Here is a 24,357-nt window from a genome sequence, read left to right on the forward strand (position 1 = left end):
TATACAAACGTTGCAATAGGGTTAATTAATAGTGGCATTTTTCAAGAACGTCGCGATAGAGTTGGTATATTTGTGGCGTTTGGGTTTATAAATGCCGTAATGTATGGTGATTTTGGGGGTTTGGCCTTTATGCTATTTGCAGTTTACAAGTTACTGTGCCTTTCCGTTCGTCATTGTTGTCATTTCTTCAGAAGAAATCCATTCATTCACTGAAGTTATTGTTGTGTTGCTAGTGCCTTTGATTGCCAAAAATATGTGTTCAGTTAGAACTCTAAAGTCTAGCCTGCTCTTGCAACAAAGGTTGAGTTTCAGTGATCATCAAGTTGTTTCTTTTTCCCTGCCTCCTTTTGGTTTTGGCAGGCAATTGTATTTTGCAATTCTAGAATTATTCCTTGGCATCTAAGCCATGCAAGTGCCCCGTGTGTGCTTGCAAGATTGTTAATTTGATGTCAGGAGCATCATTGCAACAACAGCAACAGAGTCAGGAAGTTACTGAGGTTCTTAAAAGTGTACAGAACAGAGGTATAACCTCCTCTTTCTTGGAGGTGCGCGTGGATTCATTCAGGTATGTGTGCTATTATATCCACCTATAAACTCTACACGCTAGTAAACTTAGATGCTAAGTGTTTTTTTTTTTCTTTCTTGCTTGTCTTTTCTTTCCTTTGACACATAAAACTTTAAAATTACTGGCTTTCCTTTTCATTTTTTTTGTTAGTATTACAGTATTTTCTTTCCCTTTACTAAGATTATTAGCTATGAGTTTCTTATGGATGCAACTACATGCTTTTTGCAGTTATGTGGAGGTAAACCTTCAGAAGGGGTTTTGTTGGTGCATTTTTGTCTATGTCTTCTACACAGTGGTAAATCTCTATGAACTGCGTTGTTGACTGAGAACTTGGATGCTAAATCCTTTTACTATTTAACAGTTCATATATATCTTTAGCTGGTAGGGTAGTATCTTTCTCAATTTTGATTGAGAAAAGTGCTTGTTCAAGGAATTAATTATGCAAAATTTGGTGTTCCATATACTAGTTTCTTTTCATGCTTGTCATGACTGGTTTGTTTATGATTCCAGGTTTTGAAATTCTTAATGGAAATGAATAGTTTAATTGCCCTTCATGGTTTGTTTATGCTTTTGGGTTCAAGTTACAAACTTTTTTTGTTTTATATTATACAACAAGGTTTTGTTAATTTTTTTCGTTCTGGGTTCAAGTTAAAAACTTCTTTTGTTTTATTTTCCATTTTCACTGACTCTTGTTATTGTTTTTAATGAAATGAACTGAGTTGATTCTTCTATAAGTTTACTATTTGATGAAAAAAAGTTGAAACATTGCTTCGAAAAGGGAAAAAAGCTACTCTCTTTTGGGAAGACTCATTATTTATAATAGTTGCTCATTGTTCATACTGTCTAGGCCATTGCTTTTGGTTACTGCAAAATAACACCTGCCATTACCAGCTCTTTAAATAATGCCAACAGACCCAAAGTTTAAACTCACCAATAAAATAATATTATATTAGCATTAATAGAAGTTCAAGGATTAAGATAGCGATGATCAATAATTTACAGCTTTAATGAAGAGCAACCCAATCAAACCTGCCTATGCCAACCTTTTGCAAATAGCGGCGTTTGTGGTAAAAATACAACTACAAATCATAAATATACCGGCGTTTTGTTATAAAAACGCCACTAAAAACAATAGAATTAGTGGCGTTTGTGGCAAAAAAAATCACTAAGACAGGATAATTAGCGGCGTTTGTGAATAAAAATGCCTTTATAAATCACAACATATAGCAGTGTTTGAAAGAACAAATGTCGCTATATAACTCGACCTTTTGCGGGGTTTTAGGTTCACAAATGCCGCTACCATTTGCGGCATTCGTTTAACGGAGCTCTTCCTAGCGTCGGTAGTGTTTTGTTGTAGTGTCTAATATATTTATAAAATAAATAATATTGATTTATCAATATAAGAGTATCTTAATTTTAAAATATTTTGTAACATAAATTATAAAATATATTTATATTTATATTATATATTAATATAAGAATATATTTGTCAAATATATTATACGTTATTAACTTGACTTGATGATTAAGCTTTAGTTTTTCATCTTAAAGATCCATGTTCAAAGCCACCTCTTGCATTTTTTATTTTCTAAGAGATGATGTCTCATCTTATTGAAAAAAATTAATTTAATAAATATTTAAATAATATTAATTTAATAAATAAAAATTATAATATGTTTTATTGATGTATCATATTATATCATTACTTTGGACATGTGATATGTTATCACTTTACACACATAAAATTTACCACATCAATGACAAATATTGATTGTTAGTCAACTAATAATTTTAATCCCATCAAAGGTCATTTTGACTCAAAATGAAATATTATGGCTTAAAATATTTTTAAAAATAATTAAAGATGAAATTACTATTCAGTCAAATACATTAGGGGTGAATATTGACATTATCCCTTATGTATGAAAGGGTTTACAATTTTTTTATTTTGCTAAAAACTATGTCTTAGTTTAATGAAACCACAATTAAATCAAAACAACAGAAAAAAATATCTAAAATTATTATTCTTAACAGTGAGGTTCATAAAGAACAAACACAACAAAACCAATACCTGCAACCGAAAGGATTAGAAATCATTCAAGTTAATGTCATTTGATATATTATTGGGTTGATATTTGGACAAAATATGTTAAAATATAAAATAAAGAATAGTATAAACACATATATTCTTGTGGTCCAACCCTTCATGCTGGAATGAACATAACATATGAATTATTTTTGGTTGATGAAAGATTAGTACACTACTTTTATTTTATTTTAATTCAAATCTGTGAACTTTTAATGTTCTCATGGAAGTGGTCCCAAACCCAAATTTAACTAATGTTTAAAGATTTTAATTTAGAGAGAGTTGGAATGATATAAATTATAATATAACATCACTGGGGGAACATGATACCACAGGCCGTATGCTCCAATCCTGCAGAAATATTAATTGATAATCTTTCTCGTACAAGTCCCTTATCTTCTTTAACGAGGGGACCATTTTTTATGAATATTCTATTATCTTAAAATTTTATTTAAATAAAAACATTATTTGTCTTAAGGCTGAAAAGGATAAGTTAGATCGTATTTTATTTATAGAGGGTTTTCTGGAGAATGATGTATAAAATAATATTATAATAATTATGTTTCTTGAAAGCATAGAGGTCATTTAGACTATAGATGTCATCTCACTCTGTTTATAGAATAGGGTTATTTCTTCATCAATGTTGCTTAAAAAAGAGACAATTTCACACTCTATAAAGCTTAAACCTTTGAATCAAAATTCATAGGAGACTTGGATTAATGTGAGAAATATAATCCCAAGGTATCTCAGAGTTTATGAAAAGAGAAAGAAATGCTTACCCATTCCTTCATTCCCATCTCTTTTCACATGATTTTTTTTTATAACCTCAGGGGATTATTGCTCTTAATTGTAAGGCCCAATTATATATATGGTGAGAAAATATATAAATATATCTTAGTGAAATGAACTAAAAAGATATCAATAAAATTAAAGGGTGTAGTTGTGATCATAAAAAAAATTGAAGGGCGAGGAAAGATCAAAGATGTTTGCTTCATCTTCCTAAATTAAATAATATTTATGGATTCAGTTAATTTTATTTCCAATTTTAATAATAATAAAAACTCTCTTTTGTTTGTTGTTGAATATATTTAGTGCACTCTCTCACAACTTGATGCAAAAGAAAAATAAGTGTTTTTTTTAGCATTGTTCGTTCAAAAAAATTATTTATTTTCAGCGAAGTGAGAATTACCTTTGACATATGGTATAACCCTAAAATAGCAAAATTAATTATAGAAATTTATATCAAAATTCCAAGACAGTGGAGAATCTATTTTTGCTTTGCTTTTTTCCATTGATACCCAAATTGCAACCCCTCTTACAAATCATTAACCAAATCAGGTTATGATCTCATAGTTTAAATTAAAGTACTTATTACATGGGCTTCTGTTTCCTTGTTTGGATTAGCTGACTTAATGTTTTAGATTTTCTATAAATTAACTTTAAACGAATATAACCCTTTTTGAGATTATTAAGTTTATGCATAGAATTCAGAGAACGATTTCAGTATTAAAGGAAATGTTGTTATTTTTGGAGTGATCCAAATTTAAATAATTTTATTTGAAGATGTGCATGAATTTTATCTAAATTAAACATTCGACGCATATTACTTTATAATCGTATTTATTCCAAAAAAAAATTATGTAATACTCCTTCCAAATTAGTTAATATCAATATCTATGTGATTAATCAGAGAACTTTTCAAAGTATTGACGCATGTTGTTAACATTCTTTCTCCACTTACTAAATTGTAAGTTTTTATAAAAAAAAAATCTTTTTTAAAAAAATAATAAAGATTACAGCCTTTTACAAATAAGGACCATATATATTCCAAACCCAAATTGCACCTAATTATTGATGGGACTTGGCCGATTCGCCCCCTTGAAAAATTGGGTAAATAGCTTATTTGGCCCCTCTAGAAAATTTAGCATTCAAATTATTATTTTTTATGTAAAAGTTTAGTATTGGCCCTCTAAAAAGTTTCAAATTTCATCCCGACTCTCCAATACGAAATTTCTCTGGGCCAAAACCTGTATGTGCCATTTGTATTTTTTCCCCACTTTTTTATATTACTTTTTATCGTTTTATATATGTATGGGCTTAGGCCTCTGTTCAGTGGGATAATTAGGCTTGAATCTTTCCTGCATAATGCGTTTCATTTGGGCTTGGTGGTGTTACACTGACTTTTTTGGACGGTCCGACTTTCCCATATTATAAACTCAGAGCACACTGAGTGATTTATATTTTAAAATGTTAATCTAAAATAGTATCTTACTTTAAATTTTATTCAAATTAATATGACATTAATGAAACAAGTGATATTTATGGAATTGGAAATTATTTTATTATAATATCACATATTCATGTATGCATATATATAATATATACGTGTAAAAATTATATTAATTGTTTGTGCGCGCATATATATTCATCTAAACTGGGAAATACAACCCCAAACGTTCCAAAACTATGCTTAGAAAAAGTACCCTCCACCATTGTATACATTATTTGCATCCGCTCCATAAGAATAATAAACTGCCGTTTGAGTTTGCATGGCGATATTAATTCTGTTGCAATTACTAGCATGCTGATAATGACTCACCTGCTGCTGCTGGTTCCACCATAGCCCTTCATTCATCAAATACTCATCTAACAAAGAAGCAGTCTCTTCAGTCATAACATCCAAGCTTCGATCCTCATGCTCAGTAGGCCGACCACCATCTCCGGCTGCTTCCGTCTCATCTTTATCCGGTTGTACAATTCGCGACTGCTGCTGCTGCTGCTGTTGTTTGAGCTTTAGTATTTGAGCTTTTCCTTTTTGTTGCTTCTGAGAGGACCTTTCCTTCTTAAAATGAGTTCTCCAATAGTTCTTTATCTCATTGTCGGTTCTCCCTGGCAAGTATCTAGCAATCGTAGACCACCTGTTTCATTTCACATACAATTACAAACAGCAAGTAAAAATAAGATAGAAAATCAAAAAAAAAAAAGGGGGAAGAAGAAGAAGATGCATTACTTGTTACCCCAAAGGGCATGCAACTCATGATCCCTTCCTCCTGAGGTGTAATATGACCTCTCTTAAGACCAGGCCTTAGATAATTCACCCACCTAAGCCTGCAACTTTTCCCACTTCTATTCAAACCTGCTATATATTATCCAAATGAAATTGGCTAAATGATCCCAAAATACATGTAACTAAATTATATATATATATGTATACCTGTACACCTTGATACTGAGCTCCAGCTTCCTTCACCATGAAAGTTAACATATTCAGTCAACAGCTTATCTTCTTCAGGAGTCCACGAACCTTTCTTCCATGCTTGTTTTGGAGCTCCCCAACCCATTATTTCCAACTATTAATCACAAGTTTTCAACTACTTTCATTTCATAAACTTCCTAGCGCTACCCTCTTATATATTCCCTCAATCATGTCGATTCCATGTTTTTTTAATTCATTGATGATCTCATTATACCACTAAGACGAGATCTTTGAATCAAAATTTTAGTTGAGTTTTTCTTTCTTTGATTATCCTTCCGTTAATTGTCCTCTCGGTTTGGAACAAGTGTTAAATGTCTAGGTGCTTACAGCTCAATCTTTTTTGTTTTTTTTTGTGGGGATTATTTCTTTATTAATTAATCAATATCTTCTCACAATTGAACTGTGGATAATTAGTTAAGATGTTACTTCAAATATTAATTGAGTTGTTATGATTTTTAATAATATTTATTAAATTTTAATTCGATTACTATTATTATTATATAATAAAATATAGATTTAAATATATTTAAACATATATATATTTTTTAATTTATGAGTGAAAAGGAATTTTAATAGTTTATTATATAATAAACATGAATCTAACTACATTGCTTTGTTGTCAATCATATATGAAGAGAAAAAGGCATATTACTATTTAGAGCCAAACATAAGTGAAATGACTTAATTGCTTTGAAAGTTGAAGATATGTACGTTTATATGTAGGGTAAATTATATTATATACCATTAAACTTTGTGATTTAGATCTTCTTTACCATTGAACTCTTTTTATTCAATTATAATACTAAACTTTCATTTTGTTGCAGTGTAAGTGTTGATTCATTAAAATTTAAATTACATGACTACGTAAGCAGATTTTTCAATCACAGTATAAGAAATAATTAAAATGACGTTATTTTAGTGTCACTATTTTAACAACAAAAGCCTTTATTGCACAACAAAATGTACAAATACAAAGCAAAAGCAGTTGAAGCAACAAAAACTGCAAGTAAGCTAAAACAAAACAAGAGTATTAAATTACACGAGATATTATTGAAATTTCAGTGATGTATCGGTATATTATTATTACATTCTTAATTGCTCCAATTATAATATTTAATTTTAGTTTTGGTTTCAATTATATCATTAAGCTGTTAAATTTTAACGGTATGATGACATGGACAGATCTTTCTGTCATCGTGATAATGTGGACAAATCGACGTCGTTTTGGCACAATTAATGATGTATTAATTGATATTGTTTTAGGCATTAGACTTTATGGGTGTATTGAATTTACCACTAAACTTTTAAAAATCAATTTTAGGCATTGAACTTTTTCGACTGTCGATGGTAGTCAATCGCCACCATCTGTGATCATCATTCGTAGTGAGATTAATATTAAAATGTTCGCATTTCACTCCTCTTTCTTCTCGTCATATTAGTTTTTCATTAAACCCACTCAAAATCAATAATAAAATCGAAACAAAACTTAAATTTTAATGTTATGTGATGTAGTTTATCAATATATATAATATTTTTTGAATTATCAGAGTAATTATAAGGTAGTATCTGTTCAGAATCTTTCTTAATAATTGACAACTAGCATACATCCTAGAGATACAGGTGCTCAAACTTAAGATCTCAAGAGAGAACAATACTCAGAGATCATTGAATGAATTCCTATATATAATTTTTTTTTTACAAATCCTATATATAATATTAAGAACATATGGAACAGTGGGAATAAATGTCTTAACATTTGGGAATAAGCATACTAATCTTTGGAATGAGCGAAAAAGCTAGTGGGGATAATGCTCTTTAGTATCCTTGAAAATGGCTTACAATCATTGTGGAACACTTGTTGGCTTTAACATTTCTTTAATTCCATGCTTTAGAAATCGTTAATGGGATAAAGAAGGTTCCAGGATGCCATTTTGGGTATTAGGCCATTTTAATATATGATAAGGTACGATTTTTGATGACTCGTCAATTCTACATTTGGTCTTCTTACGACCATATACTATATATTTTAACATATTTGAATGGTAGGACAATAATTAATTGGATTAAGTCCATTTTTCTAATGAAGAATGCCTATATATAGGCATCCATGTGTAATGTTGAAAGTTGTTAAATAATATATATTATTATTTTAGTACATAAAATTTTATAAATCATCGATAAATAATTTAATCTGTTATTTATTGATAATAAATTTAAAATTATTATTTTGTTCACTATAAGTCAATTCCTTTAATATTTTAAGTAGAACGATATATAGTATTTTCATTTATTTTTAATTTTTTTGTTATCATATAAAGATGTTATATAATATTTTACTCAATTTAACGGAGCTGTTTAACTTGTTTAACATGATCAATATTTTTATAAATTTATATATGTATATATATTTAATTAATATCATGAATTTATTTCGATGTAATTATCATGAGGATTTCATTTTGAAAGTTGTAAGATCTTAAGAGTGATAAATGCTTGAAATGATAGCGATGAAAAAGACTGGGTTTCTTTTTATTTTAAATTCCCATTCAAATTAGACAATGTTAGTAGAGAAATAGATATAGGTTAGGCATAAGCATTTTTTTTTTGGGATAATTCAGATATTATTACCCAAAGAGTAGTGTTCTGCTACAAAACCAATCAACCAATCAACAACAAAAAACTATGAACAACTTACTTACAAAATCAATGATCGGTTAGACTATACCCCATACATTACAAAGTTATAATTAGTACTATCGAGTCTATTAATATTTTTCCCCTAAGTTGAATTCCAACAGTTTCTTTAATAGCTTTGAGCATGTCTTCGATTGGATCGGCCTTGAAATATTCTTTGGTTTCTTTCCTCCCATAAAGTGTAGATAAAAGCATACCAAGAGATCTTCAAAATGGTGGTGAGAAGTGATCTCCCTTTCCATGTTGATCTAGCACGTGAAACCATATCATCCCATACCAAGTTGGTAGTCTTCAACCCGTTAAGGAACAAAATTGAATTCCAAAGACAAATTGTCACGAAACATTGAGAGAACAAATGATCCCTTATCTCCTGAGAAATGTTGCAATTAACAAAAATTCCTTCAGTGATAATCCTCATTCTATGAAGTCTATCTCTGGTAGGTAATCTGTCCAGTAGAGTCATCCAAGCAATCAAGCTATGTTTTGGAATGTGCATTGGAAACCATATTAATTTGTGCCAAGAAACTTTCTCCCCTTTCAACCGAATCACTTCCCAAATATCCCTTATCTACAGAGATCCAGAAGAAATAATAGGATATGCTTCGAAGCATTATTTTTTGTGCATTCATTCCCCTTTGTTAATTGCAACATTTCTCAATGTTAATTGGAAGACATTATTGAAGGGTTGCTTATAATAATTTGTGCCAAGAAACTTTCTCCCCTTTCAACCGAATCACTTCCCAAATATCCCTTATCTAGCATTATTTTTTGTGCATTCATTCCCCTTTGTTAATTGCAACATTTCTCAATGTTAATTGGAAGACATTATTGAAGGGTTGCTTATAATAAACATGCCAATCTTTCTATTCAGTGTTTATCTTCCATATATAAAATGAAATGTCAAGCTTCAAGATAAGAATTCCATTACGAAATTAATATTAAGGAAATGGTGGACCCATAAATTAGATGGTAATTTTGGTTACTATTATCAACTTGGTAAGATAAGAAACAATTCAATTCAAAATAAAATTCGTATGGACATCCCATGTGTGTTATATCTATTGAAATATAAAAGGGTTAAAATACAGCTTTGCTCAAAATTATATCAAATAATATTACTGTAAATAAAGGCTATTTAAACAAATTATTAGGGTGAGCTGGAGAATAAAGAAGTTCGGGTGGGCTTGTGTAATGGGCATTTTGCAAGTGGCTTTGGATAGTAAATAATATCAAGGAAATAATGTTGGTTTTCTGCATATTGCTACTTTCTAGTTCATACTTTATATTTACAAATAAATGTATTATTTCGTTTCATGTAAAAAGAAATAGAATTAGAATGTTGATTATTAATAAATATACAAAATAATCAGTAAGAAATATTATTAAATATTTAACTTTAATATGAGAAATATAGATATAGGTAAATATAAAATGCACTTAGAATAAGTACAAAACTAGATAGATTGGCCGAGTATTGGAGAAATTGTAGGCTAGGGATAAAGGGCAACTAGGCCACATTTAGACCCATATATTCGGGCTTTAAGACCTTAATCTAAAATATCAATATCGTGCATATATGAAAATTTAATATTGTTTAATTTTAAAAAGTCTAATGCTGCCCTTAGTCCATGTACTCTACAAACTTTTGAAATTTAGTTTGGATGCTTTTAATTATAAGGAATTGTGGACTTTCGCTTATTTGATTTAAAAATTAGAGCCTATTTCATAATGTTTGTTGATTGGCTTTTGTTAAATTTGAATATGTATTATAGATTGTACTCTAATTTTTAAATAGGAGATTTGAATACTAGAGTACCACATATTCAATTTTAGCGGAGGTTTATTATTTATTAATTGAATGTTAAAGTTTAAACCAAATAATTAAAACCCATCTTTGTTGTTTAGGCTCCCCTACTTCTTTATGATTAAAAAAATCATTTTTTTAATACTCTATATTTATGGTACATTTTTCTTTACTTTTATGATACATTTTTTTAGTTTTAAAAAATTATGGTACATTTCTTTTGTCTTTTGGTACGTTTTCGGTCGTCATTTTCGTTTATCATTTTTCTCATGGCTTAATTTGATATCGCCACGACTGATCAAGATGACGTTCATTTGTTATCATGTTGATCTTCCCTGCTTTGGACCATCGAATTGGATTTGAATAAGCGATATGCGTTCGTAGATAGTTTTCTCACATCGCTCAATTCTGATTTGCAATTTGTTGGTGATATTTTAATAGCTTGATCCCATTTTGTGGTTCATTTATTGATGCGATCAGATTTGTTCGTATCTATCTTTTGTTTGAGTTTATTTGGTTAGATTTTTAACTTTTTCCTTATACGGTCATTTTGTTATCTCGAGTGGCTAGTTTCTTGTGTTAATGATCATAGAAAAATGTTCTTATTATATGTTTTTGTTTATGGTTGTGATTGTAATTTTATTGTAAATTAAATATTTTTTTATTTTTAATAAACTAGCGGCTTCTATATTGTAAAAAATCAAATAATTAAAAAAATCTTACAATTAGAGGTGTAAGATTAAAATTTAAAAGTGTAAAGAGGAAAAAAAAAAGGAAGTATAGTTAAACAAAAATATATTTATGGGTCAAAAGATTTTGAGCGAAAAATTTAATTAGGTCTTTCAAGTTAATGTGAATTTAGTTAAACTTTTATTGTTATTATAAGGCTTAAAGTATAAATAAGTGTCTAAACTATACATAAAGTTAACTTTAGGTGTCTAAAGAATCTTTCATTAAAAATATGTGTCTAACGTTTCCAACGTTACATTTTTAGGTGCTTGGACCGTTAACATCGTTAAATTCAACCGTTAAATGACACGTGTCAGACATATAAAATTTTAAAAAAATTAAATTTTTATAAGCCTAACACGTGTCACTTAACGATTGAATTTAACGACAAACACATAAATGTGTAATGTTGAAAACGTTAGACACCTATTTTTAACGAAAAATTCTTTAGACACCTAAAGTTAACTTTAGGTATGGTTTGAATATTTATTTTTATATTAAATATTATTATAATAATAATCAATTAGTTTTTTTATTATCGAAATTAATCTTTGATCGATCAAATAATTAATTAACACTGATGTGATCATCAAGCAAAACATCACATTCCAAATCTCAATCTTCATTATTACAATCAACCATCGTCACTTTCATCTTTAACTCACAATCAACAAAACATCGACCAAATTCCAAATGTCAACGTATTACCAATATTTTTCACCTAAATTTTAACTAAATCCATCACCAAATCACTTTCGGGTCCACCCACTACTATTATCCGTCACCAAGCCTACTTCATAGCTCGCTTGACCTTTCATTTTTATCATCCTCATAGCCTTATAGTTTCACTCATACACCATTTCCATTAACAAATGCTTTACTTTTCTTTCGCCAACCTGAGTTTCATCTTTTACTGGTTGGGAACTCATAATAGTAAAAGAAGTTTTTTACGTTTTAAACGTTAGTGTTTGTCACTTGAGATTCGGGCTTAACTCAACTCAATTTGATAACTTAAAATTCTTTTTACGATTTCAATTTTGAATTTAATATATAACTTCTAGTCGTTCATATGTTAATTTTCAAATTTAAGGTCGACTCAATATATCATTGAGCTACTCGAGCTCCATTAAATTTGTTTATCAATTTTTATACTAAAACTTGAACTCGAGCTCTATTAAGCTCATTCATATTCAACAATATATATTAAAGGTAGAAATATAATTTAATAATATAAAAATATTTATTAAAACTAAAAGTTCAATTGGGCTCAAAAGATGTTGAGCTGGGTATTATGTTGTTCGAATTCTATTCAATCAATAACTTGAAATTTCCAAATTTAAATTTAACACAATAGTTAATAGATTAAATTTAGATATGGTAAATTTGACCCATACCCAATTACCCAAATTGATTTATCCAATCTTAGACTCGATTTAGAATCGAACAAGATGACCTAAAATTGATATGAAACCTGAAATAACTCGAATCACACCGAAATTGACCTAAATTATAGTTGGGTTGAAAATAAATCCAACTAAAAGAAATCCGAACCGAAAGAAACCCAAATTTAGTTTACCTATATCCGATCCGAATTGAACTTCGGCTCGATTTTAATATGATATTTAAATCTAAGTGAATGAATAATTTATTTATTTATTATCATCTATTTTTAGTACTCGTTAACCATCATTTATAGTAATAGTTTAATGGTTTAATATAGTCTTTCCTCAGTTAAAAGACCATTTTTATATCTAATTCTGAATTTGGAATTAGACAATATATATTCACATAAAATTCTTGATTTTAAAGATTTATTGGTTTGATTGATTAAAACTAAAACTTATAACTTTGAATTTGGAATGTGACAATATATATTCACATAAAATTCTTGATTTTAAAGATTTATTGATTTGACTGATTAAAACTAAACTTCTAGCTTTAAATTTGGAATGTGACAATATATATTCAGTTGGATCTTCATTCCAACTGATCACCTTTCTTCTTTGTCTATGCCTCCTCTCCCCTCCGTTTTTTTAAGCATATCGGAACTAAACACAAGTATTTACTGTATGTTTAGACTTTAAAAGCATAAGAAACACTGATTTTTTAATATAAAATTTAAACTAATCCTAATTCCAACTATAGAGAGGAGGTAAAAGAGAAACACTAGGATAATGAAGAAGAGTCTAGAACTTATGACCTAATGGAATATGAGGAAACAATGGTTAATAGCAATAGAATGACGCATAAAAATATTCCCACATAACATTATATTATTACGGATCATAGATGACATGGTAGAAAGGATATTTCTCTTATAAAACGGAAGCACACTAACCGAACTAATGCATCTTAATGTCTTCAACATAAAAGTCAAAAAAATTACATCACATCCTGCGAAAATCTGGAAAAAGAGAGAGGGTAAAACAGTAAAAATACCAAACAGAAACAGGAAACAACTGTAACCCAGTCAACTATGGGGAAACAATGGCGACTGAAGTTTTCTAATTTGCTTTAGCATTTGGCACCGCAGCTCCAGTAGGGTTGAGCTCATCCCAGGCTTCAATCCAGGTAACCATTTCCTCAGCCAGCTTGTCAAAGTATGGGTCAACTTTGCTAAGCTTCTCCTTCACCTTCTTAGCCAGCTCAATATAGCACTCTTGAACAGTGGTGCACTCTTTTGGAAGCACAACTTGTTGGAAGAATGGGATTATCTCTTCCTGCCAGTATATGCCCTTATACTCCTTCTTTAGGTTCACAAATGGGTTGCTTGCTTTGCTGTGATAGATGTAAGGTAGTCCAGTTTTGACTCCTAGTCCCAAATGGTCGCATATCACCTAAACAATCATCGAGCAGGTAAATGGAGATTAGCCAATTATAAAACTTCTGCATGATATCGACAAAAGGTCAAATTGTGTTACTTTGATGCACCAGCCGGCCCACATGTCATCGTAGCGTCCGATCGGCTGACCATCACCCATGAGTCCAAAGTACATGGCGGGGCCAATCAACTCACGGTCGAAAGCCAAATTCATACCACACATGGGGAACAATGTGCCCTTTGGAATAGTCAGAACAGCGTCCACAAACCTGATTCATCACAAGCAATATTAGTAAATCATTTGATGATACTACGGAAAGGAACAAAGGTGTTTCCTTCTGGTGAAAATTCATTACCTAGTGTTCCTCTCGAGAGGTTTCACAAGTTGAGTCGGTGCATCATAATCCGGGATGTTTAACCACAGGCCATGAGAGACAGCAGTTGGAACACCCTCGCGGAGGCTGAATGGGTACCCGCGGACGAAATCAGCACCCTCTCTATATGGGTCATACAAGGTGTTGAAGAAGAAGGGAGTCGATGGGGACAGCAGGTTCTTGATGTGCTGCTCAAGTGCATTGATGGCTTTGCCAGATGGTTCCTTAGCAACCTAAAATTCATAAACAATATGCAGAGTTTGGTAAGCATGTTAATTTACTAGAATTCCGAAGGAGACACAGAAGTCCCTCATCATTTCGAACCAACCGTTCCGATCTTGACTTCGAGATCGCCAATCATCAATTAGAAGCAATATACAATAACACGAAGTAGACAATGATCCAAGATTTTAGAATCTCAGAGCTGTAGATCACACTGTAGCTCCTTATTTAATAATTAGAAACGTATATTTGCATGTAGAGCATGTGCTCAGCTGCCAGACTCATGTGCAAAAAGGAATTCAAATTATGTAAACAAAAGGAAACAGATGAGGCCTGCTTGAGGAAAATGCTAAGATGCAAATCAAGACAGACTTTCCCAGATGCAGCATCATACTATAATAATAAGAAAACAAATGCAGAAATCAATTCAAGAATTATGAAGATATGGCAACCATTACAGTCCATACAGGATTGATATCCTGAATCATGAGGCAATTAGGAAATATGAATTCATTGCTGTATAGATTGCTTTAGTATTTGATAAAATTAAACACAAATTCCTCTCAGAATTGTCAATGTCAGAAAATCAATTGAGCACATTTCCAATTTTCAAGGTATATCTGAAACATAAATAATCCCATTTCCAATTTTTGATCCAAAATTAAATCAGCCAAACGATGAAATCATCCAAATATCCGATCGAAACAATTAAAGGGTTCAGCTTTTGACCAAAACAACAAAAACCCAGATCCCAAAATCCAAAATTGGACTAAAATAACAAAAACCGGAATCTAAAACATAACACCAAAATTAGAGAGAGAGAGAGAGAGAGATGAACTTACAAAACAGTCATCATCAATGGTAAAAATATACTTCTTCTTAGAGACCATGTAACCAAAGCAACGGCAAGCAGAGTCCTTGAAGGAAATGCAAGAAGCTTTAGGACCCAAAATTCTGTTAATATCGTTCCTGTTGTAAAGTTCATAGTCAAAACCATCAGGGACCTTGATGGTCTTGGAAGGATCACCATCTTGAACAATGATGAGATGGTAAGGCTGGAAAAATGGCCTCCACATCTCAAGAAAGTCCAAGTTTCTTATTGTTGGTATGACAATGTCAAGCTCATCCTTCAGCTGAGGCACTGCTGGTGCTGCCGCTTGGGTTACTTTTGCAGGCTCCACCATTGTCACTGCAAAAAGAAAGAAAATTTTTCTTCTTTTTGTTGAGGAAGACAGAGCAGATAGAGGTAGAGGGATGGAGATTGTGCGAATTTTAGGAGAATATAAATAGAAGGATAAAGTGAAGAAAGAGAATGGCAGCACGTGTGGAGCAAGATAAAAGAGATACCTGCAAGAGTTTAGCAGGGAATTACGACTCTTTTCCAGAGAGGGGAAAAAACCAGAATTTAAGCTTAAGAATTGAGTTTTCGTCTATTTTAAAAAGCGCAATTCCTTTTTCCAAAAAATTTTGAGGTTTTCTTATTTACTTTTGGCCTAATAACATTTTTATCCTTTAAATTGTTCAAAACATTATTTTAATCATTAAAATTTCCATTCTCTTAACCTTTGATTTATTTTTCTTTCAAAAAATACATTTGTAATAAATTTATATTTTTTTTACAAATTTCCATATTTTTATGGTTTCCATAATTTAAATACATTTTATTTTTCGAATTGTTTATTTTATGGATAATAGGAAAAAATGACGTTAATATTGGTAAATAATCTGACCACTGGTTCAATTTGTAGGGGGAAAAAAAAGAAATTCACGGATAAAAAAATAACTTTCTAATATTTTGAATCCCAAAAATTAATACATTTTTTTCCGTTTAAAACCTCTGAATTAGCAAAACCTAGATAAGTTTTTGTGAGAAACCATGTATCCACAATTTTAAAAGTTTAAAACAATAATTTCCGATAAAAATAAGTTTAAAACTAGAAAAATAAAAGAGATTTATGAGAAAAAATTAAAACGATATTTTAAACATTGTGATAAATGTGAGTTAATATTCATTGAAACGATGTAAAATTATTTAGTTTACACATTTAGAAAATAAGAAAACATATGTTATCTTTAAATAAAAAGCTTTAATGTTGTATATTCATCTCAGTTAATACAACTATTCAAAAAACGTGTAAACCTTAACGACTTTATGTTATTGAGAGGTGACGTGTTGCTATAAATGAAATGTTCAATTCCAAGATAAATATTTAAAGTATATCATTTTTATCTAAATATTTAAAGTGATATTTTTATCAAAATAACTATCAAGGTCTACACATTTTTTGTATGATTATTTAAAGTATTTTTTAAGTAGATATTTAAAAGTATATGATTTTTTATTTATGTACTTAAAATATTTTATAATCAATATCAAAGGTGAATTTTTATATATTTAAGTTAAAATTAATATATTTTAAATATTTATTTTTATAAAAATAATAATAATAATGATATAGTATTTATTCTTCAAATAAACCTAGATTTGAAAGGTTTACAAATGGTCTTTCGACTATAAGATATTGTTTTGTTGAGTCTCTTGACTATTAAAATTATAAAATAATTATTCAACTATAGTGTGTTACTTTATTGATTTCTCTGACTATTAAAAGTTACAAAATGATCACTCCACTATTCATATGTTCCAATCTCGTCATTTTCTATTAAAAACTTGACGGTCGTCTGAGCTAGAAGTTAACTTGTTGACTGAGTTATGATAAAATTTGATACCAAAAACGTTTCAACTGTATAGTCGTTGAGATTTTGGGATCATATTTTATCATATCCAGTTAGTAAGTATAAAAACATTTTGTAACTTTTCATAGTCAGAGACTCAACAAAACAACATCATATAGTCAGAGAACCATTTTGTAACTTTCAATAGTCAGAGGACTTAACAAAGCAATGTAATGTCCAACTCATACCACCGTCAAATTTTTAATGGAAAATAATAAGTTTGGAATATATGAATAGTCGAATGACCGTTTTGTAACTTTCAATAGTCAGAGGAATCAACAAAACAATATCTTATAGTCGAGAATCATTTGTGTACTTTACCCAAATTGGAATAGCCCATCTTTGTGATATATTCATTTTAATGTTGTAAACTTATAAAAATAAAAATAGAAAGTTTGACCCTTGCCATGTATAACAAGTAGTGGAGTAAGAGTGTGTTAATTGGCATGCATGTTAGTGTACATGAAACTATTTTAGAAATGGTTTTATTATTTCTTTTATAAATTAAAGAGACTTTAGAATATGAATCCATGTGCTACAACTTGAGAAAATAAAATGGATTTATTTATAAACCTAGAATAAACCCAACTTTGTACAAATGCTGGCATCGTGCTTTCTTCTGTTATATTTATTTATTTTCTTTATTTAAAATCATTAAATAAATATTTAAATAGCAAATGGAATTAAAACATGTCATATATATAGTTACAAATTGCCCAAAAATTAAATATATATGTTAGAAACAAAATGTGCGGTGCAATTTAATTATGACATTTAATTTTATAACAAGATTACCTAACATGAAACAAATTGCTTATTTGCATGTCCCATGTGAAATCGCATTCAATGAACCTTCGTTTGGTATAATACAAAACTGCTCGGATTCATTTTAACTAAAATAATATTGAAGAAACTTGGAATATTATTATGTTAATAGATAACTTCCTATATTTTTATATACTTAATAAATCCTATATACATTTTTATTTATTCTTTCACTTGCTTTTTAAGTTTGTTTTATGGAAGAAAAATATAATAATTTACTGACAAACTAATATATTTGATATTTTAAGTTCTGATTTTCGAAAGAATTTATTCGAGAACTAGGAAAAATATAAACAAGTGTAAATTTGAAAACGGCAGGTATAAGAACATTATTATATTTCTCATTTTTAAATATTTTTGTTTATCATTTTGTTAAATAACTCAAAAATATTTTTAGTCAACATTAAATTTAAATTTTTTTTAATTTTTTAAAAATAAACCCGTTCCAAATTATAATCTTGTGGGAAAATAAAAATTAAAAAGTTGTGCGTAAATGAAATATGTGAGCTAAGAAACCCATTAGCTTTGCCAGTCCATCAAAATAGTCCATTTGACTAACAAGCCCAAGAAGAATGTTAAGACCATGGGCTCCATGGTAGAATTGTATTTTAGTCCCTCGACATGTGATGATTCCATTTAAAATTTTGTTAGAACATGCTAATTCTACGTCCTCTTCTACAGCTTCCCAATTGTCAAGAGTTAAAAAAAAAAAATCGTTTATACGGCTAACCACCAAACCCCCCAACGGGCAAACCTGGTTGCCATCTTCTCCAAAATAAATAGGCCCGAGTGCAAGTGAGGCGAAAAATCTGACATTACGCAAACCCACGTACTTTGACCTCTGATTCAAGAGTCAACTCCAACTCAAAGCAGTTACTGTCTCTTCTGTACATATACATCTGTGGGGTCAGTATGATGAAACCCTAATGTGCAGTCCATTTGGTGCTTCCACTCTTGGAAAATTCATCAGTTTTTCTCCCCCTACTTCTTCCCATCTGCACTCATTCTCGACAATTCCATTACTTTAACCTCATCCAAACATATTTAATGAAAACTAGTTTATTAAGGTTATTACCTGTATCTAGTTACAAAATAGTGAAGGAACGTTGAAATTTCTGCAATTCCTAGTTCCTTTCCAGGACACTGCCTGCTGCCCCCTCCGAATATCAGGAAATTACTTTGACATTCCGACCTCTGGTCCTGCATTTCATCCCGGATTATTAAACAATGTTTCATAAACAAGGGGAAGGAGATTGTTGATTACTAACCATCCATCTCCAGGGATTGAAGGCTAATGGATCAGGATACGTAAGAGGATCATAGTTTATCTCTCTTGTATATACATAAATTCTCCAGCCTTTAGGAACCACAAATCCTGGAAAAAAAATTATCTTTCGGCCAATGAAATTCCAATCATTTGGCTAACTGAGTGACTAGCTAAAAGTTGCAAAAGAAAACAAGTTTACTCTTAATAAAAAAACCAAAATGATTGTCTTTTGAAAAAGCTTCATTTCTTTCTTAAAAATCATTGAAAATAAGATCCAGGGGATTGCCTAGCTGGATTGGTAGGCGTTCCAGTTAAATCACGATAGAGCTAAGGTCCACAAAGAGAAGATCATTTCATGTCCACAAAGTGCACACTCAGCTAAACAATACATGGATCCCACAATTCTCACCATTTAGTACCATTTCTTCAGTAGTTTTCCTCAAAACTCCATTAACAATGGTTGCTAATCTTGACGTCTCAAAAATCACCTGCATAACAAAAGCAAACACAGTCAGTAAACTTTTCTTTACAAAATTTAATGATTAACAAATAATGGTTACAAATTTCTTACAGCTCTAGTAAACTTCATTGGCTTCAGATCATTCCATTCAATTGGATCCTCTGGCCTTTTCCTTTCTCTAATTGCCATATGTTCTTTCTGAAATATTTTCAACGAGTCAAAAATCCCAAAAAGGCATGAAACAAAGATATAAAGAACAATTCAAAGATAAAAGAAAAAAAATGTTCATTTTCTCTTTGTTACTTACTCTTAGCTCTTCGACAACTCTTGGATGATCATGGAGATACTTGACTGCCATCATCGATGTTGTGGAAACAGTCTCGTAACCGGAATACAAAATCGTGATTACTTGATCAATGATCTCATCATCACTTAATTTGTGTCTATTACTATCATCTTTTCTCATCAAGTACCCAAGCATGTCCTTGTGGGGATCTTCAGAGTCTCTTCTCTCTTCTATGAGTTGTCCTAATATTCTAAGAATATTTTTCCTTGCCTGCAAATCATGGTCAAAACATATTAATCTAATTAGACTATAAACCGCAATGAAAGACTAGATATATGAGTCGAAATGCTCATCTATTTCACCTCAAGTCCGCGTCGATAATTCGTGCAGGGAAGATCGATAGGAAGGGATAAGGTCCCCAACACCAGCTTAAAGAACTCAGGCATGAATTCCTGAGCTACTGAAGTGGATTCAGCAGTGGCAATTTGCTTAAGAGATGATAAAAATGCCATCTATAACAAAATATCAGACCAAAAGATTAGATTAGAAACAGAGGAGCAATGAGCAAAAACACGTGCTATTTGTATGAGTGATACAAACCTCTTTGGTCTTTTCTTGTATGTCAATGACTTTGTTGTCCCAATTAGAGAGGAAAGTTCTCATGAATTCATCTATTTTCGGCAAGAGTCGTTCTCTGATCATAGTGGGACTAACGAGGGCAAGCAAAGTTCCTCTCATTAGCTTATGAGTGGAGCCATGGACGGCTGCAATGTTGCATTTCCCCAAGATATCAAGCATGGATTGTGGGTAACCAGGAACAAAGCCTTTGGCTTCATTCATTAGGATATATCTGTTGAGCTCTGGATCCATGGAAACCGCCGTAGGACACCCCAGTATATGGGATTTGAAGAAACTGCCATACCTGTTTGTAAAGAGAAACAAAGCACACAAAATTAGAACATCAACTAGCTTAGCTGTTATATTAAAAAAAGATTAAGATAAAGTAATAACCTTGCTCTTTGGTTTTTCATAAAGTTAGGACCTTGCTTGAGAAACTCGGTGGTTTCACCAAAGATTGGCCAACCCATGGTACCAGGGGGCAACCCTTTCTTACTGTATCTCAGCTCATTCCATCTCAACAAAGCAGTGCAGATAGAGACGACCAAGACAAACAACGACCCCAAAATCACCATGAAAAGAGCCATTGTTTTACTCCAAATAAAGCTCTGCAAATGGGTTATGGAGGGGGCTTCCTCATAAGTATAAACGGGCACACATATATATGCCTGTAAAGTGTAAACCACTCCCACAGTCCCACCCACCCCCCTCTATGTATAGTCATTGACAGATAAAAGACATATAGGCCGAACCATGCAGCTCATTAAGAAAGGACCCTACCCCTTGAAATATTTCATGGAAGTATATTGTTTTTTTTTAACTCCCTATAAGCAAAGCAACTAACCCTCTTGCATAAACCTAGGTTTTGAATCTTAAAACATAAAATAATAAACAGAACATGAAGATTAAGACGGTATATATATATATATATATATATTATGATGAGGTTTTGTTGTTGGTTTTTACAAAGAAATGATTTGGATATAATTGGAATGAGAAAATAGATGAAAAATGTAACTAATTCAGTCAAAAGGTAAAAAAGGAGAGGGAGAGGTAGGAAAATTGTGTGAAGGGGGTAAGAAGCACATGCATACCACCCCATTGGACCTAAAAGTGTATATATATATATATATATATATTCACATACACGTACATATATGTATATATAACCTCACTTCCAAAGCCCCTGTGCTTCACATGTATGTCAACAACATCTGTTCAAGGATATACCAAAAGAAGAAGAAAAACTCACTAAAGGACATCCTTTTGCTTACCATGTGAATAAGTGAAGAGAGAGAGAGAGCGGGGTTTGGTTCCATTGTAACCGATAGTTTCGAGCTTTGAAAGCTCCCTTTGGCGGTGTGTAATGGCGCTGTAATTCCTGGAAAACTATACTATTTGGAATTTGGACTCTTTTTCTAAGTTTCGAAATCGATTAGTGTCTTGTTTGTCTTCAGGTTTTTTTCCCCAATAGAGATGAAAAATAAACTTGGAAATGCAATAGTATTTAGGACTAGATTAATTCCGTAAAGTTGGATTCTTTCGCTTTCTTTTGATTATTATACGGTGCGCGATGTACGTATGAACTTTTCTTTCCGAATAATCTTGAAAGTGATGTGCTTTCATATAACTTACCTGGCGAATTTGATTCAAACCCTATTATCCGGACCAATTTATCAAACTCAATATTTGATATTAACACGAATATGATGATTAAATTTGTTCCAAAACCTGAACCATACCCGATCCAAAATTTAGCTTAACCAATATGTGACAGGAAACCATCAAAGTAGCTACTAATAACCTAGCTATGGAGTACTGGTAGTGAAAGAGAGAAGAAGAGAAGTAACGATGAACACAATGCTCGATGTTATTCCAAAACAGCAGAAAATACAAAGTTTTAGGAAAAATACAAAATAGTCTCGTATATTTTGCATAGTGGACATGCCCACTATTTATAACACCAACCAGCCCAACTGAATAGGCTTCAGTTATAACAGATTAACAAAAACGATTATAACAACCTCTATTACATAATACTCTAATATTCTCTGGGTTTTCTACTGATCTGAATTGCCAATTCAACATTTTCCTGGCTTCTTCAGACTTGCTTCACATGGTTGGTACCATTGATCTCTGCCCAGGACTTTACACCAAGACGAGAGCGCATGTCACTAAATACTGCAGGTGGCAACAGTTTGGTGAGTATATCAGCTACTTGTTCTGCAGAAGGAACAAAATTAACACTGAGTTCTTCAGCCAAAACTTTTTCTCTCACAAAGTGAATGTCAATCTCCACATGTTTTATACTAGCATGATGTGTTGGATTTGCTGCCATAGAGATTGTAGAGGTGTTATCACACCATACAACTGGCTTTCTAGTTACACTAATCCCTATTTCACCAAGTAGTTGTTCAATCCAAACCAACTCAGAAACAAAATTAGCAAGACTCCTATACTCTGCTTCTGATGTAGACCTGGAGACAACACTTTGCTTCTTAGAGCACCATGCAATTGGATTACCTCCAAGGTATACAAAGTAGCCTGTTGTGGATCGTCTGTCTTCCACCGAGGCTGCTCAGTCTACATCATTGTAGCATACTAGACTAAAATTTTCAGTTTGTGAGAAAAACAACTCATACTCAAGTGTCCCACTGAGATACCTCAGTATACGTTTCACTGCCCTCCAATGAGTATCACACAGACTGTTCATGTACTGACTAACCTTATTAACAGCATAGGCTATGTCAGGTCTTGTTAAGCATATATACTGTAGATCTCCCACAATACTACGATAAAGATGGATATCACCAAACAATTGTCCATCATTTGCCTTGAGTTTAGGAGCAATAACCATAGGAGTAGGAGTAGGAGTAGGAGTTGACTCATCTAGGATTGACCTTTTTAGTAGCTCAGAGATATACTTCTTCTGATTAAAAAACAATCCTCTTTGAGAATGTTCAACTTGCATTCCAAGAAACAGCTCTAGCTGACCCAAATCTTTAAGAGAGAACTCCTTGTTAATCAATTGCACTATGGCATCCACTTCTATCACCTCACTTCTTGTGATGACTATACCTTCTACATATACCATTAATAACACTTGAGAACATGTTGAGTTCCTGATAAACAAAGAAGAATCAGCTTTTGAAGCAACAAAGTCCAAGCTTTCAACCAGAAACTTTCTCAAGGTCTCAAACCATGCTCTAGGTGCTTGTTTAAGCCCATAAAGAGCATTCTTCAAGCAACATGCCGACTCTTTCTTATCTTCACTTATTTGCTCAAAACCTGGAGGCTGACACATGTATATTTCCTCTGTTAGCCTCCCATTGAGGAATGCATTGTTGATGTCAATTTGTCTAAGTGGCTAATCTTTTATGACAACAACTGCCAGTATAGTTCTTATTGTACTCGCTCGAACCACTGCACTAAACGTCTCGAAAAAATCTCTTCCCACCATCTGAGAATACCCCTTGGCCACTAGACGAGCCTTAAGCCTTTCAATTAACCCATCAGGCTTCTTCTTGACTTTAAAAAGCCATTTACAGCCTATTGCTTTGCATGCTGGTGTCAGAGGCTTTAACTCCCACGTACCATTCTTCATAAGAGCAGTA

The 24,357-nt window shown here is 31.6% G+C and overlaps 2 protein-coding genes and 1 pseudogene across 2 annotated transcripts; all 3 read right to left on the bottom strand.

The window, feature by feature from the left end:
* Positions 1 to 5,085: 5,085 nt before the first annotated feature.
* LOC120113976 lies at positions 5,086 to 6,125 on the bottom strand (annotated as a pseudogene).
* Positions 6,126 to 13,461: 7,336 nt separating this feature from the next.
* Positions 13,462 to 15,773, bottom strand: LOC120113975 (UDP-arabinopyranose mutase 1). Its single transcript, XM_039135022.1, has 4 exons — positions 15,394 to 15,773; positions 14,312 to 14,562; positions 14,056 to 14,224; positions 13,462 to 13,971 (listed from the first exon to the last, which is right to left on the bottom strand). The coding sequence occupies exons 1-4, from the start codon at positions 15,733 to 15,735 to the stop codon at positions 13,639 to 13,641; spliced, it is 1,095 nt and encodes a 364-aa protein (XP_038990953.1). The 5' UTR covers positions 15,736 to 15,773; the 3' UTR covers positions 13,462 to 13,638.
* Positions 15,774 to 18,864: 3,091 nt separating this feature from the next.
* On the bottom strand, positions 18,865 to 21,538 carry LOC120113986 (cytochrome P450 85A-like). Its single transcript, XM_039135032.1, has 9 exons — positions 21,137 to 21,538; positions 20,726 to 21,047; positions 20,488 to 20,637; positions 20,147 to 20,395; positions 19,951 to 20,037; positions 19,789 to 19,867; positions 19,381 to 19,487; positions 19,188 to 19,312; positions 18,865 to 19,107 (listed from the first exon to the last, which is right to left on the bottom strand). Exons 1-9 carry the CDS (start codon positions 21,328 to 21,330, stop codon positions 19,020 to 19,022), a joined length of 1,401 nt encoding a protein of 466 aa, XP_038990963.1. The 5' UTR covers positions 21,331 to 21,538; the 3' UTR covers positions 18,865 to 19,019.
* Positions 21,539 to 24,357: the final 2,819 nt, after the last annotated feature.

This window comes from Hibiscus syriacus, unplaced genomic scaffold (assembly GCF_006381635.1).
Source record: "Hibiscus syriacus cultivar Baekdansim isolate YM2019G1 unplaced genomic scaffold, ASM638163v2 tig00110214_pilon, whole genome shotgun sequence".
Lineage (NCBI taxonomy): Eukaryota > Viridiplantae > Streptophyta > Magnoliopsida > Malvales > Malvaceae > Hibiscus > Hibiscus syriacus.

What these genes read in the sequence shown, in the direction of transcription:
- LOC120113975 (XM_039135022.1), bottom strand. Translation starts at nt 15,735, where the DNA reads ATGGTGGAGCCTGCAAAAGTAACCCAAGCGGCAGCACCAGCAGTGCCT. An exon ending in CCATTGATGATGACTGTTTT is followed by an intron (nt 14,563 to 15,393) that starts GTAAGTTCATCT and finishes TATGAATTTTAG; the next exon opens with GTTGCTAAGGAACCATCTGG. An exon ending in CCTCTCGAGAGGAACACTAG is followed by an intron (nt 14,225 to 14,311) that starts GTAATGAATTTT and finishes GTGATGAATCAG; the next exon opens with GTTTGTGGACGCTGTTCTGA.
- LOC120113986 (XM_039135032.1), bottom strand. Translation starts at nt 21,330, where the DNA reads ATGGCTCTTTTCATGGTGATTTTGGGGTCGTTGTTTGTCTTGGTCGTC. An exon ending in ATGAAAAACCAAAGAGCAAG is followed by an intron (nt 21,048 to 21,136) that starts GTTATTACTTTA and finishes CTTTACAAACAG; the next exon opens with GTATGGCAGTTTCTTCAAAT. An exon ending in TATTTTGTAACTAGATACAG is followed by an intron (nt 19,108 to 19,187) that starts GTAATAACCTTA and finishes GAATGAGTGCAG; the next exon opens with ATGGGAAGAAGTAGGGGGAG.